General features: G+C 41.7%; 1 protein-coding gene across 1 annotated transcript in view; it reads right to left on the bottom strand.

The window, feature by feature from the left end:
* Nucleotides 1-412: 412 nt before the first annotated feature.
* The window catches only part of Hsdl2 (hydroxysteroid dehydrogenase like 2), a 38,824-nt gene continuing 19,506 nt past the window's right edge, over nucleotides 413-19,730 (bottom strand). The window contains exons 6-11 of the mRNA XM_005362237.2: nucleotides 19,442-19,540; nucleotides 15,986-16,180; nucleotides 14,324-14,395; nucleotides 8,474-8,728; nucleotides 6,530-6,658; nucleotides 413-1,295 (exon numbers count right to left, since the gene is read on the bottom strand). Coding sequence (XP_005362294.1) covers nucleotides 1,183-1,295; nucleotides 6,530-6,658; nucleotides 8,474-8,728; nucleotides 14,324-14,395; nucleotides 15,986-16,180; nucleotides 19,442-19,540 — 863 coding nt within the window. The 3' untranslated portion in view covers nucleotides 413-1,182. The remainder of the gene's footprint in view (nucleotides 1,296-6,529; nucleotides 6,659-8,473; nucleotides 8,729-14,323; nucleotides 14,396-15,985; nucleotides 16,181-19,441; nucleotides 19,541-19,730) is intronic.

The raw sequence follows: 19,730 nt of genomic DNA, 5'->3' as shown, positions 1-19,730 counted from the left end.
GATAGATAGATATAGATAGATAGATAGATAGATAGATAGATAGATAGATAGATAGATAGATAGATAGATAGATAGATAGATAGATAGATAGATAAATCTGTAAGTAAATTCTTCGTGTGTGTGTATATATTAGTGTTTGGGGTTTTGAGTCAGGGTTTCTCTGTGTTATAGACCCAGTTGTCCTGGAACTAGCGCTAGTTCTTGTAGACCAGGTTGGCCTCGAACTCACAGAGATCCACTCTGCCTCCCGAATGCTGGAATTAAAGCTGTGTGTTACCCCGCCCGGCTATACTGTTGTATTTTTGAGACTGGTCTACTGTGTTATACAGGCTAGGATATCTATTCTTAAAATTATTATTACCACTATATTGGCCTAACAGTATAATATGACAAGAAAAAAAGGCACAGAGAATGAAAAAGAGATAAATTCATCTTTATTTGAAGGTAACATGATTTAAAGAATCTGTTTTTAAAAAGCTGCTAAGGTAGTGAGCAGAGAGAACTACTACCTGGCATAAGGCATACTCGCAAAATTAATTCTATAAATTAGCACTTGAAAACTAAATTTAGCTTGGCATGGTGGCTCCTGTGTGTCATCATAGCACTAAGGAAGCTGAGGCAGGAGACCTGCCCTCAGTTCAAAGCCAGCTGGGTAACCCTATCTGGAAAAAAGAGGGAAAAGCTAAAATTTTAAAGATATCTAGAATAGTATCAATAATATAAAATGCTTGTTATAAGTTAAACAAAATTTTGCCTGCAAGTATTATACACTGACAAAGTCCTTTTTTAAGAAGGTGGGGGCAGTGGATAAGAGAGAGATGTACTTCTTCACCCAGCTCTTTGTGAAGATAAAGTAACTTCATTTTACATGAGAAGTTTTGTAAATAGCTAATTCTAGTGCTCGATACATAATATTACTTTTCATGCAAGAAAGCATGAATGAAATAAAGGCTTATAGGAAAAAACTGAAAAAAGAAAAAAAACACAATATATTAGGAGGCCACTTCGTGAGACTTATACATGATTGGTTAGCTGTTTTAATTACAATTTCAAGTCTTATAGATGCAGAAATTCTAATTTTTCCAGAACAAACATATGTGTCCTTATAAGACAGTGGAGGAGACAACAGATTTTTAACTGTTGAGCTTTTTACTTCTACGAGTCATTTTTGCTTCTTGTCCCTCATAGTCTGGCATTCATCTGGGTCATTAGCTTCTCCAGTTTGATTGCTAGGGCCATGTTCCCTTTAATCTTCAGTTTTCCTGACATGAATGCCATGGTCGGCTTCAGCTTCCCTAAAATGTGAAATGAGACAGAGAAGGCAGCATTAGTGCCCTAAGTGCCGTGCCACTTCAAGAACATGCGTTCTAAGAGGGACCCCAGAGCACAGAAATTCCTGTTACAGCACTGCGTACTATTACCCTGGGAATCTCAGCTACTGACTTGGATGTTAACAATATCCTGTCGTGTAAAAGATAACGTAAGAAACAGTCTGCAGAAAGTAATGGCAACGAGCTACATTCATACATAATGCTGGTCACAGCACTTTACAGAAATGCAGTCCCCAGATGAATTCTGGTAGGTAAATACTATGTTATTTAATGTTCCAATCTGTTACAGCTCATTAAACTCTTTAACTATTTCAAGTTTAAATTCAAAAAATCAAATGGTGCAAAAAAAATCGAAGAAATGATTACTAAGCTGGGCATGGCAACACACATCTTAACACCAGCACTTGGGAACTGAGTCAGGAGGATCCTAAGTTCAAAGCCAGCCTGAGCTAAACACTGTGTCAAAATGAAAAACAACTAAGACCGTTAAGTATATAGTGTAGGAACTGCGCAGATGGCTCAGAGGGAAAAGTACTTGCTGCGCAAGCGTGAGGACCTCAGTGTAAATCCTCAGAACCTCTGTAAAGTTTGGCAAAGTAGTGCACATCTATAATCCTAGTGTTCCTACCTTGAGATGGGAGACAGAGATACGGGAATTCTACGGACGCTTGCGGACAGCTAGCATGGCATATACATCACTGAACAGAGACAGCCTGCCTAACGGTGGAAGACGGGAATGACACCCAAGGTTGTTCTCTAATCTCCACGCATTCACAGTGGTACCCAAACACGTGTACTCAAATGAACATGCAAACACTCGTACAGTGTATGTAGGGCTGTAGAAACGGCTCGGTGTGAAGAACCTAAACAGTGCTCTGGGAAGAGCTGAGCTTGTTTCCCAGCACAATGCCCATCGCTCCAGTTCCAAAGGATCTGATGCTTCTGGTCTCTGAGGCTGGGTATATCCATATCCAGACACACGCACTATTTAAGAAATGATTTTTTAAGTATAATATTATGGGATATTTGTACACTGTGTGAAGATGAGTTGCTGTGATTGGTGAAATAAAAAGCAGAATGGCCAATGGCTAGGCAGGAGAATATAGATGGAACTTCCAGGAAGAGAGAGAACTCTGGGAAGGCGGGATTCCCCAGGAGACATGGACAGGAAACAGCAGGAGAGGGATGGAAGAGAGATAACACCCCGTGGCAGAATGCAGATTAATATAAATGGGTTAATTTAAGTTATGAGCTAGTTGAGAACAAGCCTATGCTAAGGCTGAGCTTTCATAGTTAATAACAAGTCTCTGTGTCATTATTTGTGAGCTGGAGGCCCAAAGAATCATCCAACTACAATATACTCTATGAATACAAAAAAGATACTGGTATTTTTTTCTGCCAGAGAAATGTAAGCATAAATGTATCATCAAGAAAGTGAAGGAGGGGTAGGGGGGATGACTCAGTAGTCAAGAGCACTGGCTGCTGTTTCAGAGGTCCTGAGTTCAATTCCCAGCAAACCATACGGCAGCTCACAACCATCAATAATGAGATCTGATGCCCTCTCTGGCATTCAGGCAGACATGCAGACTCAAATACAAAAATAAATACATCTTAGCCGGGCGGTGGTGGCGCATGCCTTTAATCCCAGCACTTGGGAGGCAGAGGCAGGCGAATCTCTGTGAGTTTGAGACCAGCCTGATCTACAAGAGCTAATTCCAGGACAGGCTCCAAAACCACAGAGAAACCCTGTCTCGAAAAAAATAAATAAATAAATAAATAAATAAATAAATAAATCTTTTTTTAAAAAAAAGAAGAAAATGAGTAAAAAAAAAGAAGAGCCAGGCGGTGGTGGCGCACGCCTTTAATCCCAGCACTCGGGAGGCAGAGGCAGGCAGATCTCTGTGAGTTCGAGACCAGCCTGGTCTACAGAGCTAGTTCCAGGACAGGCTCCAAAGCCACAGAGAAACCCTGTCTCGAAAAACCAAAAAAAAGAAAAAGAAAAAAAAAAAGAAGAAAGTATTTGCATGTAATATACCTGGAAATATAAAAATAATTCTTAAAACTCATGGACAAAAGACAATTTAAAAATGAGAAGTTAGGGAGCTGAAGAGATGTCTCGGTGGCTAACAGCACTTGCTGCTTTTCTAGAAAACCTGAGTTTGGTTCCTAGCATCCACATGAAGGAGCTCACAAATGTCTATAACTCCACCGCAGTTGAAGGAGATTTGGTGCCCTCTTCTGGTCTCCCTTGGTACCAGGGATGCAAGTGGTGCTCAAACATAGCTAAACACCTGGATACATAATTTTACAGCCTTTTTTAGATAAATAATTTTATTGTACTGCATTGGTGTATTACCTGCGTGTATGTCTGTGTGAGGGTGTCAGATCCCCTGGAACTGGAATTTATAGGTAATCGTGAGCTACCACGTGGGTCCTGGGAATTGAACCCAGGTCCTCTGAAAGAGCACCTGTGCTCTTAACCACTGAGTCACCTCTCCAGCCCATAAAAACTATTATTTTTTTAATTTACTTATTTTTATTTTATGTATATGGGGTTTCGCCTGCATATTTGTCCTTGCAACATGTACATATAGTGTCTGCAGAGGTACTATAGACTATATACAGAAGAGGGGGTCAAATCCACTGTGACTGACAGTACAGAAAATTGTTAACCACAATGTGGTTGCTGGGAACCACATACAGATCATCTAGGAGAGCAGCCAGTCCTTTTAACCACTGAGCCATCTCTCCAGCCCCAGTGAAAAATACTTTATCTTAAGCTACATGTATTTCTTAACCTACAGCAATTACACGATAATAAATATTAAGTACGGTTAACTTGTTCCAGTTTAGATGTTGACAATGCCTTTTTGTTTCACTTTGTTTATGGAGACAGGATCTGAATGGGCCTCAGACTCATTACATAGGGCCTTGAACTCACAATCTTCCTGCCTTAGCCTCCCAAAGTGCTAGGATTATAATCATATACTACCAAGACCAACACAATACACTTTTAATTTAAATTGTCCTTAATTTTAAAAAACCTATGATTCATATTTACCAAACATTTAGGCTGGGGTACAGTGGTACACTCAGTAGGCAGACACTAGAGGATCTCAGTGAATTCAATGTCTGTCTAGTTTACAGAGCAAGTTCTGGGACAGCCAGGAGAGACCCTGTCCCAAAGACACAAAAACAAAGCTGGGCTGTGGTGGTGGTGCACGCCTTTAATCCCAGCACTCTGGAGGCAGAGGCAGACGGATCTCTGTAAGTTTGAGGCCAACCTGGTCTACAGAGTAGGTTCTAGAACAGTCGAGATTACCCAAAGAAATCCTGTCTCAAAAAAAAAAAAAAAAAACAGAAACAAAAACAAAACAAACATTTACTGAGCATTGCCACATAATCTCCAGTAAATCAAAAATAATAGTTTTAGATACAGCAAACTACTATAAATGACTGGAAGCAAAAATTCATGAAGATGTTATACATGTACAATTTGAAAAGATCAAATATAATAATCATATAATTTTGCTTTATAAACATATGTGTGTGTGTGCGTGTGTATTTATGTGTATGTATATAGGATGCTAACCCAAATTAACTGATCATCTTTCAATAGTGTAGTAAAAAACAATTGTGTTTTCTTCTTTCTGGTGTTTTTTCTAATTTTTGCTCAATGAACACTTAATACTACTATAAAAGTTAAACAGAGTAGGGAGATGGTTTGGCGGGTAGAGTGCTTGCTGCACAGCTGGAGGACCTGAGTTTGAATCCCCAACACCTGTGTAAAGGTTGAGCATGTCTACACACACATCTGTAACTCCAGAGCTGGGAGGACCCGAGAGAGGACTGCTGGGGTTTGCGAGCAGGCAGCCAGCCCAACTCCAGGTTTCAGGAGAGACCCTGTCAAAAGGGAATATGGAAGAGCATGATAGAGCAGGGTCCCAGGTGTCCACATTTGCCTTCTTCATGCATGTATATGTTTGGGCATTTGCACCTGAACACACATACACATAATAGTTAAACTTTGGTGATTGGGTTCATATATGATGTAGCCCCCACTAGTATCCCTTAATTACAACTGGAAAACAGAACTTTGGAGGGCTCAAAATGTACTGATACTGTTCAGTAAGAATTATAAAAAATGAACATATGAGTTTAACACTTTATAGTTCATTACATGAAAGATTTTACATTTGAATATTATAAAATCTTAATTGAGAGTACTGTTCCTAATTTTTTAGAACTTGTGTTAACTTGCCAGTTTGGGTAGTGTTCTTAGAGAAGAAAATAGAACAAATCACTCTTAAAATTATTTTGGCACTTGATGTGGGATGTCCTTCTGTGTATGTGTTTCTTTTATTGGTTGATGAATATCAACCAATGTCTTAGCAGTCAATATCAGTCAATGTCTTAGCAGAGTAAAGCCGGGTGGGAAATCTGAACAGAGACAGAGAGCGTAGGCGGAGTCACAGAGATGCTAGGTAGCTGCCGAAGGAAAAGGAGGCCAGAACCTTACCAGTAAAGCCACAGCCTCGTGGCGAGACACAGATTAATGGAAATGGGTTAATTTAATACATAAAAGCTAGCTAGGAAAATGCCTTAGCCATTGGCCAAACAGTGTAATTAGTACAGTTTCTGTGTGGTTATTCGGGTCTGGGCGGCCGGAGATGAAAGCACAGTCTCTGTCTACAGGCACTGTTAGAGCTAACTGAGCACAACATAAAATCATGCAAAGGACTCCCTGGAACAGAGATTCCACAAAAGCACACGAAAAAGCTCGCTCCTGTTTCCTTTATGGCAGCTGGTGAGGCTGAAGCAGGACTTGACTTTAATAAGTGAGCTACTTGTGAGTTCTGAACCTCCAGTGACTACGCTTTGAAAGTACAGTACCTTAGTTCCGGTAGAATAAAGCCTACTTAGCAATCTTTTTAATTATCTCTTTGTTCCCAACATTACATTATTAGCTTCTCAGTGATGAAAAAGGAAAGATCTCCCATCAATCTTCCATTTGTCAGATGGGGTAGAAGCGGCAGACGAGGTACCCTAAGAACAGCCTTCCCAAGACTATGGCTTTCAGCATAGGTAGCACCCACTGCTAGGAACAGTGCTGAACCTTCATTATCTAGGAAAAGAGAAAACAGAATATCCCAAATTCTCTATTTAAAACAAGCAAACTAAGAGAGTTGAAAACTTACCTGAAAACATCTTGACAAAGTCATCGGTGGTCATACTCATCACCACATCTGCCCGGTCGGAGGGCTCTCCATGTCCAACTTTCCCACCCTTACTCTTCAGGTCAAGAAACCATGTGCCACCATCCTCACCTGCACAGATAAATGCAGAAATAAGCACAATCATCCCTCGGCATTAACAACCTGCTAACACGCTGGCCCTGGCTAAAATCCTCAGGCTACCATCCAACTCAGCACTTACTACGTACGGTTCAAGTGCCGTACTAGGTTCCGGAAAACATTCAATAACAAAGAGAAAAGCCAGGCTCTTCTCCAGAGAGGAAACAGAGGTGGTTTAGGCGTGTGAATAGAGAAGTGGCAACGCCGGAGCAGTGGGATTCACACAGAAGTTACAACAGTGCTTAAGAGGGGGGGGAGTGAAGGAAATGGCTCGGTGTTTACTGGGTATAGCGTTCAGTTTGAAGAAAACAGAGGCTGCGGAGGTGTTTCTAGAAGTGGTCAACAGCCTCAGAAACTGCAGAGGTGCTACAGGGAGGGGCAACAAACACCCGCTGGTGGCACAACCATCATCTAGGACTGTGGTGGAAACAAATTCTGTAGAGCAGAGAAAAACAGAAGGGACCATGTTCAATAGAGTACGCTGCAGGCAAAAGCAAGTATGGCTCTGAACGGGCGCACGGTTTGGGATTACCGTTACATTCTGTTGTAATAAGAGACGAGAGCTGCGAACATTAAAATAACTGCCGGAAGGGACGCTGCAGGGTGTACACACTGAAGAAGAGTCGGCAGAACGACTCCTGAGGAGACCGGAGGAGATGGGACCTAGACCCCTGCACTGCTAGAGGTACCCATCTGTCAGAAATGGAGACACTCAGATGCCCCCTACCTACTGGATCAAACTCTCCATCTGAGGAAGAGTCCAGTACAGTTAATCAAGGTTGGGATCTGATGGAGAGATAAGGGGTCCCACTGGGGAGAAAAGGAGGCCCGTGGCTGACTTATATCTGACGGCAGGGAGCTGACAACAGAGAAGTCTAAAGTGCTACTTAGACCTATCTGAAGAGGGAGAATAGATGATCCCTCTAAGTCCAGCTGATGTCGCTACTTTAATTTTTGTCTAAAAAGACTGGGCAGCCTTGAAACAACTATGGGGCAACCAGATAGTTTGATGCCTCCAAAACTAAGCCTTTGCTAGACAAGTCATGAAATAAGCACAAAAGATTCAGCAGGTTTGGGAGGTCAGGGAGAAAAAAAGACTCAAGCAATTGACTATGAGTTCAGAAACAAAAAGGAAGTAAAAAGAAGGGTAGATTAAGATGTGACAGAGAATAGCATAAAGAGTGACAAAGTATGCATATAGCGGAACCAAAATACTTCTTAAAACTACCATCAACCTGTTTATTATTTTTATTATATGGGAAAACATTAAGAGTTGTTGATTTGGTTTTTGAGACAGGGTTTCTTGTATAACAATCCTGGCTGTCCTGAAACTCACTCCGTAGACCAGGCTGGCCTCAAACTCAAAGATCCTCCTGCCTTTGCCTCCCAAGTGCTGGGATTAAAGGCATGCGCCACCACAGTCTGGCTCGTGTAGAGGCTTTCATACTGTGCTCATACTGACCTAATTTAAAGATAAAAGTGGTCAGCTGCCCACAACTGATAAATTACTGTATTACATTACCTGTTACAATGGTATATCCATCTATATATTATTTCCTTGGTTATATATGCCAAAGAGTTATTTAACATTGGAAGTAGATGCTGTGAAAATGTATTCTACATGTTTCCATATAAACAAGTCTAACTCAAAAAATACAAATCGATAATTATTTGCTGTTTTTGAGCATATATATTCAATAGTTCTAGATATAGCTAACAATCCAGGCACCAAAGGCTGGTTTTCTTCCCACTGTTTCATAAAAGCCCCAATCGTCAGACAGTTTTCACCTGAGAGTTCAAACTGATAGACTGCTTGGGTGGCTTTGACGACCTCATCACTGAGAGAGTCCTTAACAATTCTAAATGTTTCTTCCACAGCTCCAAAATGTGGTCTCGGTGGTTGCTGTTGCTGCAGCAGCGGTGGTGGTCGCTGCGGCTGCGGCTGCGGCTGCGGCTGCGGTGGTGGCTGTGACTGTAGCCGTGGCTGCGGTGGTGGCTGCGGCTCTGACCGCGGTTTCTCTTCTTTTACTTCCCGCACAGGATCTGTAAAATATAATTTACATAAACAGCCTTAAGGCCTTGGTAGCGTAAGGTCAAACACAAAATTAAAGCAAGACAGACTTACTAGCAAATAGCCCTATTTGACCAAATGATTTTAAATCCATTAAGGCATCTAAAGGCATAAACCTAACTGATGGGAAAAGTAGCCGACCGCGTCAGATATGGCTGTAAATGCTAAGACAGTATCTTTCTAAAGTAAAAGACTGGCTTTTAAAACAGGTTACAAGGGACTGGAGAGATGGCTCAGTGGTTAAGAGCATTGCCTGCTCTTCCAAAGGTCCTGAGTTCAATTCCCAGCAACCACATGGTGGCTCACAACCATCTGTAAAGAGGTCTAGTGCCCTCTTCTGGCCTTCAGGCATACAGACAGAATATTGTATACATAATGAATGAATGAATGAATGAATGAATGAATGAATGAATGAATGAATAAATAAAACAGGTTACAAACAACCAAACCAAAGTCACTACTAAACAAAGTAACTCTAAGGGATATTAATCACCCTTTTGGCTGGTCCATCTGAGCTATAAAATGAAATAAGAAAAAAAGATGCCATGGTAAGAAAGATGGAGATATGCAAGACTTAGCTTCAATTAGTAGACAAGTAAATATTACTTTGTAAGTAAAATGTATTCACTTAATCCTTCTTCCACATACTGAACCTAAGTTCCGTCCCCAAATCCTATAAGTGACAGGAGAGAACTACTTCCCAAGATGTCTCCCACTTCCATGTGTGCCATGAAAACTGGGCACTCATGTGTGCATGTTTGCATGCACACGCACGCACACCCAAAAACACACACTCACAAAAAATTTTAATGTACCAAAACAGGCCTGCAGATGTATTATTAGAACACTTGTTTAGCATGTGTAAGGCCTTGGCTTTAATCTCCAGAACAGGATACACACAGACACACACACACACACTACCTAGATCCACACACAATCTGCTATATGAATCTAGGAAGAAACTCTACGGTACACAGAATCAGCCTAATAAACACAGGCCTGCTTGTGCTTTGGCTCAAGAGAAATCTCAAAGCAGGAACAGTCAATCTATTTAAACAAAGGAGAAAGGCACTCACATATTTGAGCCTCTGGATTAGAGTCGGAGCTTACCCTTCTGTTTGACAGATGCTGCTTTTTGAGAATGATTCAATATTATTCTTCCTTCTCATCTTTTAACTCCAAGTTCAAAGCTTAAAGCTCCCAAAGGAGAAGAGCAGAGAGTAGAGGAGGATGAGTTCTGTGGGGTGGGTCAAGTCTATTGGAAGAGCTGGGGGTGAGATTCTGTGGGGAAAGGAGCCCTGGGTGGGAGAAGGAATCCTGCAGTGGTACTTATCATGGAAAGTACATGCCCGCAGCTAGGCTGATAAAAAATGGGAAAGGCAGGGTCTAGAGAGATGGTTCAGCAATTAAGAACACTGGCTGTTCTTCCAGAGGACCTGGGTTGAATTCTCAGCACCCACATGTTGGTTTACAACCAGCTGGAACTTCAGTTCCAAGGGATCAGATGTCCTCTTACGGTCTCAGCAGGCACTGGGTCCACATGTGGTATCTATGGATGCAGACAGGTAAACCTCATACACATAAGCAGGAAAAGCGAGAAGAGGATTTTCCCTAGCAGAGGCGAAGATGGGCCTATGCTGGCCTTGTACCATGGTCCTAGCTCGAACCTACAGAGAAAGGAATTCATTAGAAGGACAGAGTGGAGCAAAAGCAATGACTATGTCCCTGCCATCTCACTACACTAGCTCCAGGGTATCTCCTACAAGAGAACAGCTTAGCAAGAATGAAACAATAACTTGATGCTGTGAAAACAGTATCCCACTGGGGTAGGAGTAAATTATGCTGAAAAAAAAACCTCCAAAGTCTATTTATACAATCAGTTCATTACAAAACTCAGCAGTTCCTTCACATGAAAGCTATGCTTACGATGTGTTGGTCTCAAGTGTGACAAGCACATCACCATGGAGGATGGTGGCACCACAACAGGCACAGGGTACAGACAGCCATCTGGCACCTTCCTCTGATTTTGTTGTGAACCTGAAGCTTCTCCGAAACCTCAGGCCTTACAGACACACTGTGTAGAATGGGTGTGAAGCCATGCATCACAGAGGAACAAGAGGATGAAGTACAGAAGCAACTCTGACGCCAGTAACTTGAGAAACAAAGTGCAACAGAGACTGCTCTCAGTGCAGACAACCGAACAGAGAGAAACTCCAGCCGGGCGGTGGTGGCGCACATCTGTAATCCCAGCACTTGGGAGACAGAAGAGATAAACTCCAGCCGAGCGGTGGTGGCGCACATCTGTAATCCCAGCACTTGGGAGACAGAAGAGATAAACTCCAGCCAGGCGGTGGCGGCGCACATCTGTAATCCCAGCACTTGGGAGACAGAAGCAGGCAGATATCTCTGAGTTAGGGGCCAGCCTGGTCTATAGAACAAGTTCTAGAACAGAACAGCTAGGGTAACACAGACAAATCCTGTTAAAAAAAAAAAAACTGTAGAGATTCTTGGCAGATTATTCTCTATAATACTTGACAGGGTTTTTCCAAATACAGAAGAAAAAATGCAAGAAGAGAGATTAACAAAGGGTCCGCTAACTGTAAGGGACAGGGAGAGGGTAGCCAAGCTAGGAACGCACAGTTCTGAGAACTCAGAGCAAATGAACACAAGCAACCAAAACTATAACTAAGTAACAATAGAGAAATAAACTAGCAAAGACCAAGTAGGCTCCGTGTTCCAGCAGGGAGCTAAGATAAGGAACAACAAGTGCTGGAAAAGGTAAAACTCCATTAATTTAAAACCAAGAGCAATGTTTATACTCTCGCTCCTCTCCCTCTATATAAAACATATATTTTGTATCAGATAAATGTATATATGTGTGTGATATGAATATATATAATACACATATAATGTATGTGTGCTAATTTGTATTGTATCTATGTACATATACAGATATATTCATTAATATTCACAGAACAAATTATCAGTAGTGGATTCAAAAGAAATGTGAATCTCTAACCAGGAAAATAAGGGCTACACACAGAGCTTTTTTGAGTCAAAATACACAGCAAACATGCACTAGATCTGGATATGCACATGAAAAAACATCTGGCAGAGGCAAGCCCCACCGCAGGCCAGATGTGCTAACTAACCACTGCCTGTGTAAGTGCACCACGATGCCTACAGATGTCCACTGTGCCTGCTGGTGGTGACCCCAGAGAGGACAGGCAGAGAGAGCTACAGAACTCACTGCTGTCTCGAGCACTGTGTGGAGAAGAGACTGCCAAAAGACAAGAGTGTCCCGGCCTCTGGACAAGAACACTTTGGTAATGGAGATAGCTAATGACAAATCTACCCGCCGAAGCCGAGGGTCAGGGTCCACTCTTCTAACCCCTCTTGTTCTGACTCCACATCACAAATGACCGTCTGGCTGATACTGTTCCTTGCGTAATTATGCCCAAAGGGAGAGAGCTGCTGAACACAGCAACTACATAGTTAGTCTCCGTGGCAACTCCTCATTATATATTAATATATGGCACTACTGGGCAACTTCTAACACTTTAAAGGACTTTTAAGGATTCAGGCTTTAGGAACGCCAGTTGTGAACACTGGTTAAAGACACAGGCTTTGGAATTAGAAAACATGAATCTAAACCCTGGTTCTGCCACCTGAAGCTGTGTGAGCACAGCTCTGCAGGTCCTCAGTATTAAACAGTGCACACAAACATGCTGCCAAAGCACTCAGCACACAGGAGGCGCTAAGGAATGTAAGATGACCAATGAGATGGTTCTTATTTGAAAACAAGAACTTTAAACTCGGTTCATACGTCTCCCACCCGAAGACAGCCAATCTTAGGGTACTGGGTCAAGAACAAGATTTTCTAAGAATTCTGGGTGACTTCTGCTATTCTGTAAGAAACCTTCTGAGAAAGAGATTGATATCTTGTTTCCTGGGGTTTTCCTCCTGGTAAATCTGGGATCTAACTTTTAAATCCAAAGTCTCTGGACGGTAGGGCTATGAGTCACTATTTTCCTTTCTATAGCTTTTTTTTAATTGTACAAAAGAAAAATTATCCTTTTATTACCTAATTTTTAGCTTCTTCAAACATTTAAACAAAGCATAAACACAGAGAAGATGTAACTAATCTGGAAATAAAGCTTGGCAGTAAATGCATCAAGGTCCTACAGATAGCTTAAAGGCACAGAGAAAATTTGTTCCTAGAAACTTTTGTTATGTTTCTTGTGGTGTGTTTCACTAAAGCACGGGTATAAGTATGCTAGATAGATCACAAGGCTTAAAATGTAACATACACACACACAGGCACACACACACACACGCCCATAATTCAAGGCCCAAAAACAAAATGAGGGAAGCCCAAAACCTCCTCTGAAATGAACTCCCTAGCTGGGTAGTGGTGGCACTCACCTTTAATCCCAGCACTCAGGAGATGGAGGCAGGTAGATCTCAGTGAGTTTGAGACCAGCCTGGTCTGCAAGTTCCAGGACAGCCAAGGCTACACAGAAAAACCATACCTCAACACCCCCCGCCAAAAAAAAATCAAGAAAAAAAAAGAAATTAATTCTCTTCATAAAGTATCAATAGCACACTATAAAATATAGTTAGATATACTCTAATACGACACATTTTCCTCCAAATATCAACATAAACTATTCAAAGACAGCTGCCAAGAAAAAAAAATAAAACTTGGGGACAGTTACAAAAACAAAACAAAAATCTTTCTTTCTAGCCTTACAGAATTTTACATAATGTGTTTAAGTTACAAAATAGTTAAGAGCAGTGATTCCCAACTGTGGGTTGCAATCCCTCTGGGGGGTCAAACAACCCTTCCACAGGTGTCCTCTATCAGATATCTTGCAAATCAGATATTTACATTATGATTCATAACAGAATCAAAATTACAGTTATGAAGTAGCAAAGAAAATAATTTTATGGTTGGGGTCAATCACAACATGAGGAACTGTATTAAAGGGTCACAGTATTAGGACAGTTGAGAACCTCTGGTTTAGAGATAGAAGGCAAAAATATTGTTATAGCATCAATTCCATGTATTACAAGAAACAGTTAGTATTCATATTTTCCTATTTAAAATACGGTTTGCACAGACATGGCAGTACATGCCTTTAATCCCAGCACTTGGGAGGCAGAGACAGGTGGATCTCTATGAGTTCAAGGCCACCCGAGGTTATATAGTGAGACTCTGTTTCAATATATGTATGTGTATACATATACATACATACACACACACACACACACACACACACACACACACACACATATTCTAGAATCTTGGTGCTGGAGAGATGGCTCAGCAGTTAAGAACATGGGCTACTTTTCCAGAGGTTCAATTTCCAGCATGCACATGGCAGCTCACAACCATCTCTAACTCCAGTCCACTTGGGGATCCAACACCCTGTTCTGGCCTCTGCAGCACCAAGCATGCATGTTGGTGCATGTATGCATGCATGCATACAGACATACAGGCAGGCAAAATCCTCATACACATAAAAAGAAAAAATAATAAAATAAAGCGTGCCCTAGAATCTTACCATGGGATTCTGTTTCCTTCATAATTTCATCAGGATGTTCATCTAAGAAGAAATCTGGTAACAAGGGATGGCCTGAAAAATTAATCACCAAATAATGTTATAATAATTATTATACTATATTACATCCAAATTTAATAATTTTAATAAAAAAGTATATCCTTTTTAAAAAATCCTTTTGTGTCACTGGAAAGGGTTCACAGGTAATTTGAACTATTTGATCTAATTTATTATTCTTTTCTGTAACTTAGTTATCCTCTTCCACTATGACAAACTTCATCTTAAAATCTAATTTTTTTTTTATTTTTTTGCTTTGTTTTTCATGACAGGGTTTCTTTGTGTAGCCTTGGTTGTCCTAAGACTAGTTCTGTAAACCAGACTGGCCTTAAATTCAGAGAGGTCCCTCTTCCTCTACCTCCCAAGTGCTAGGATTAAAAGCGTGTGCCACCACTGCCTGGCTAAGATCTAATTTTTTGTTTCATTTTATTTTCTGACAAAGTCTTACTAGCTCTGGCTAACCTAGAACCAGGAAACTTGCAGCAATCCTCCTGCCTCTATCTCCCACCCACTGGAATTATATGTGACTGATGCCAGGTATGTATTTGTATGCAGGGATATAAAAGTGTGCGTGTCTACATGTATGTGTGGTTCTGCATACCCATCTCTCTCTCTCTCTCTCTCTCTCTCTCTCTCTCTCTCTCTCTCTCTCTCTCTGTGCATGTGTATATGTGTGTGCGCGCACGCACACGCGTGCATGCGTGCATGTGTATATGTGTGTAGAGGTCTTCCTCAGTCACTTTCCACCTTATTCTTTACAGCCTCTCATTGAATCTGGAGCTCACTGATTCAGTTAGACCAATGGCCCAACAAATCTGTCTCCTGTCTCCCAGCTCTGAGATCAGAAGGTGCAAAACACGCTCATCAGCCTTTTACTACATGGCTACATCCCCTAATTTTTGACTTGATCCAAATTCAAGTGCTCATGTTTCCACAGAAAGCAACTGACACACTCGACCATTTTCTCGGATGCCTGAAGGTCTTTTTCTTTTCTTTTGTTTTTCTCGTTTTTGAGACACAGTCTCACTATGTAGGCCAGGCTAGCCTTGAATTCACTATTTCCCAAATGCTGGAATTAAAGGCATGTACCACCATATTCATTATCATAGTCATCTGTAATTTCAAAGGAAGAGATTTTAAAGAGTGGGAGGTTCTTGAAATCTCCAATCAGACAACTCTGTAAGGCAGACTTGCTCCTGCATCCTCACGGTCTACGAGGCTGTGCTTAACAGCAAACATTTTTAAAGGGGTGGATGTTTGTTTGTTTGTTTGTTTGTTTGTTTGTTTGAGAAAAAAGGAGAATAAAGAGCTCTACTTCTGAGTCATGTGTCAGATATGTCTGAATCTTTCCTCGGATTTCTAAGACTAACTTCAAAATGTTCAATTTCCTAATTTGGAAGCGGATAGCTGGAACAAGCTTCTGCATCCTCCTGCAACTCCAAGCGCCTCACTTCTAGGGTGGAGGGGGTGGGGAGGTTTCCCTTCAGAGGAAGATAGCTTCTAACATAATATACTCATTTTATAACCCCACAAACACACACGAAACATGTCTGTTGATTGCATAAAATGTGGGAAGACATTATTACTTTAAACAGCCATAAGCATTACCTGGTTTAATTGCATAGACATCAAAATCGTTTATTCCTTCTTCTTTTAAGATATTTTCATCAAGAATAAAGTTGCCAGTAAAACTTTTTGGCCTTTTGAAAATGGAGTACGCAGCATCCGCAATGATGTCAACTTTTCTACACTGGCTTTCCACGCCAGACCCTCCAAGCATATCCATAGCAGCGGTATGTATGGCTGTGGAGAGAACATGGACGCACACGACTCCATGTCAAAGAAGACTATGGAACAACAAGACGGTACTCTACTCAAAATTGCCAAGGCAAATTTCTTTCTCGGATGATGAAAAGTAAGGCCATGATAAGGAATTCGTTAACATTCTATAGAGAGAACCAGGAAGACAAAGAAACAAACATATCCCTTCCTCAACACAGAACCAAGGAGACAAACAAGCAGATACGTCCGTTACTCAATGCAGACTGCACCTGCAGAAATCCTTCATGAGAAGCACAGCAAACCTCCTTAGAGTTCTCATTTAGAATGTTCAAGAATTTGTACAGCAGTCTTGGGAGAAGACTAACAAAAACAGCACTGAGCTGGAAGTTGGGCGAGTGGGGTTTTTATACCGACTGGGCCAAGATTTTTGGCAAGTTACTATGACCCCTTTGGATCTGAACTTCCTTTCTCTAAAATATGAAGCTCTCTTCCCAATGTTTTCGTCTCTGCTCCTTGCATTAGAAAACACATATTTCTTATTTGTTACTGTACCACCAGGAATGACAAGGCTGGAGGTGACTCTCCTCTCTGCTGCCATAACCAAATCAGCAGCTACAGGGCCACCTCCGCCTGCATAAAATCTGCTCCAAAGTGGACTGTCCTGTTTCCACCATCAGATCCAGACCTGCCAGAAGTTAAGAGGCAGCCACTCCCTCTACTCAGCAGAAACTGAAAAGATCTTGTAAAAAGAAAAAAATCACAATTGAAAACAACCTATCTGAGAGCCTGAGATCCTCCTCTGGCCCCGTCCCTTTTCTGTACATGCTAAATTCATCAGAGGCAAAGTCTATAGCCAAGAGGGCACAGCTGCCAGTGTGGAGAAGCAATGCTGAGCCCAGCCAAGGCCAGCAGACAGCTGGGACACCGCTGTTATAATAATATGTTTCCTGGAGTCCATCCCACTAAGTAGGATGAATCCCCGTCTCCTTGAAAGGCAGTCAGGGGAGATTCCTGATGACTCTACACAAGAGGGAATGTGTTCTTAAACACAGACACCTCACCTCCAGCCTGGAGCACAGCTACTCTCTTGAATCACTTTCCTTTGCCTTCACTCATGAAAAATGCAGTAGTCTAGCTAACCGTCAGGCTCCTCTCTCTAATTCACCCAGCATGTCAGCCTAAACGTCTACATAAACACCAGATGACTTTACTGCTCCTACCCCCCCCTCGCTTATTACCACTCTCCTTTTAAAATCTTTCCAATAGCTCTCTACTGAATCACTTGAAACTGAAGCTGCCAGGCTAGGGAAGGAACTCTAATAGTACTTGCCTAGGATGTGTGAGGCCTGTGTTTAATCCTCTGTGCCAAGAAGTAAGGAAAAAAATCAGGTGGCTTAAGTTGACATGATAGACCAAAGTCTAGTTCACCCATTCCCACCCGCTCTACCCAGCATTCCAGTGAACCTGGCACACTGCAGATGCTCAAATGCTGAATGCTGTGGGAAATGACAGTCCACACCCATTAAGCACCTCCTCAATCTCCGGCAGTCCACTATGCACACAGGTTTCCCATGCTGCACGTGACTGTCCGTTGTTTCTACTGTCCAAGAATATCTTGCCTAGTTTCCTTCCTGCTAACCCCAACATCCCCTGGAAACCATACTTCAATTTATACCTCCTGGGCTGCAAGGCCTCCTTCTGTGTTTCAAAAGTGCTCTCTATGTGACTACTGTATCAGTCATCATAAAGAACACAACTGTAAATTCAGTGGTGTCAAGGGCCTAATGATACCAGTGGCTCCAAAGTGTCTAGTAAACCACCTAAAACAAATACCTCAGAGCTAGCAAAGACTTCAGCAAATCCTTTCAGTCCTGATAATACCCTCCATCCTTCCTGTTACGCAATGTCTACCTATTACACAAGCTTTGTTCAGAAGGACCAGTTTAGAGCTAGCAGAAGGCAGGCATACTGCACACTCTCTCATCACTTACTACTTATCAACACTCTCTGAAATCTGAGGCTAGAGAGAGGGCTCAGTGGTAAACTGTACTACTGGCTGCTCTTCCTGAGGTCCTGAGTTCAATTCCCACCATTTACATGGCAGCCGACAACCATCTAGAACTGCAGTCTCCTGGGATCCAACGCCCTCATCTGGTGCGCCGATGTACATTCATATCATAAAATACAGATTTTTAAATCTACATTCTGTCACATGACTTGTTACCTCATCTCCATATTATCCATCCTGCTTCCCCCACATCTGGTGGGTAGTTCTGTCTTCTTCCCAGAGTTCTCGCTCTGCCCAGAAATCCCACCTAAAACTCTTGCCTAGCTATTGGCCATTCAACTTTTTATTACACCAGTCTCAGTAATACATCTTCACACAGTGTACAAATATCCTGCAACAATTAATCTTACTGTAGTCATTGTAGGTTTCAGTGAGTTTTTTAAGGTCTTCTCACTGTTCCTGGATCCTGATAACAGGCATTTCCATCCACAGGATTTTTGCATTGGCTGCATCCTTAAACACCTCTCTCTCAGCCACAGGCTCGCTTCAATCACTTCCAAATCTTTGCTCAAAATCCACATTCTCAAAAAAGGGAAACTTTTTGAGGTATTAGGAGGTAAAACCCGGCTGGGTGCCTCTCAGCACTTATAGGCAGAGGCGGATAGATCTCTGTGATTTGAAGGCCAGCCTGGTCTACATAGTGAATTGTAGGAAAGCCAAAGCTATGTGAAAGAGAAACTCTGTCTCAAAAAAGTAAAATAAATGAATAAATAAATTAAAACCTTCTCTCTTCAGTGCCAGAGACTGCTAATTTTACTGTATTTTTTACAAACATTATTACCTTCTGGCATACTGTGAAGTCCCATGCTCAAGTGAGTCTTCTGCCACCATCTCAGGTATATCTGGACAATCGCCAGGTATATATGCCTAACTGCAACTACCTCTTTTTCAATTAGTCTTTCAATCTGAAAAAAATCTAAGAGAATTTGCTGAAACCATTCCTGTTGGCTTCCATGATACATTCTGTATGTTCTAGCGTTATGCTCCCATCATAGCTGCTGGCTAAAGAGTCAGCCACTTAGTCCAAGTTAAAGACTGTCAGCTGCACAGCGAACATCAAGATTCAGGTGACCTGAGATGTTTCACAAAATGTCAAGGATAGGGCTGAGGAACTCGCTCACTGGTAGAGTGTTCACTAAAGTGAGACAACAGGTTTGAGCCTGGTGTGGAGGAGAGGTAAAAATCAAATTAAGGGATTTCTTTTAAGTACAAACCTGTTTTAGGCCATAAGGCATTGACTGCAATTTCACCTCTAAATTCTTCTGCCATCCCAAGCACACACATAGACATGCCATATTTGGCAATGGTATAAGCTGAAAGAAACCACAAAGAATAATAATATAATTGAGAAACTAATCTTTGAGTGGAAACACCCAACTTTCCAACTGCTATTTTCTCCCTGGGAAAAATTTTTTTTTTTTTTTTTGGTTTTTCGAGGCAGGGTTTCTCTGTGGCTTTGGAGCCTGTCCTGGAACTAGCTCTGTAGACCAGGCTGGTCTCGAA

Source organism: Microtus ochrogaster, linkage group LG5, assembly GCF_000317375.1.
Source record: "Microtus ochrogaster isolate Prairie Vole_2 linkage group LG5, MicOch1.0, whole genome shotgun sequence".
Lineage (NCBI taxonomy): Eukaryota > Metazoa > Chordata > Mammalia > Rodentia > Cricetidae > Microtus > Microtus ochrogaster.
This window is presented reverse-complemented; position numbering and strand designations above follow the sequence as displayed.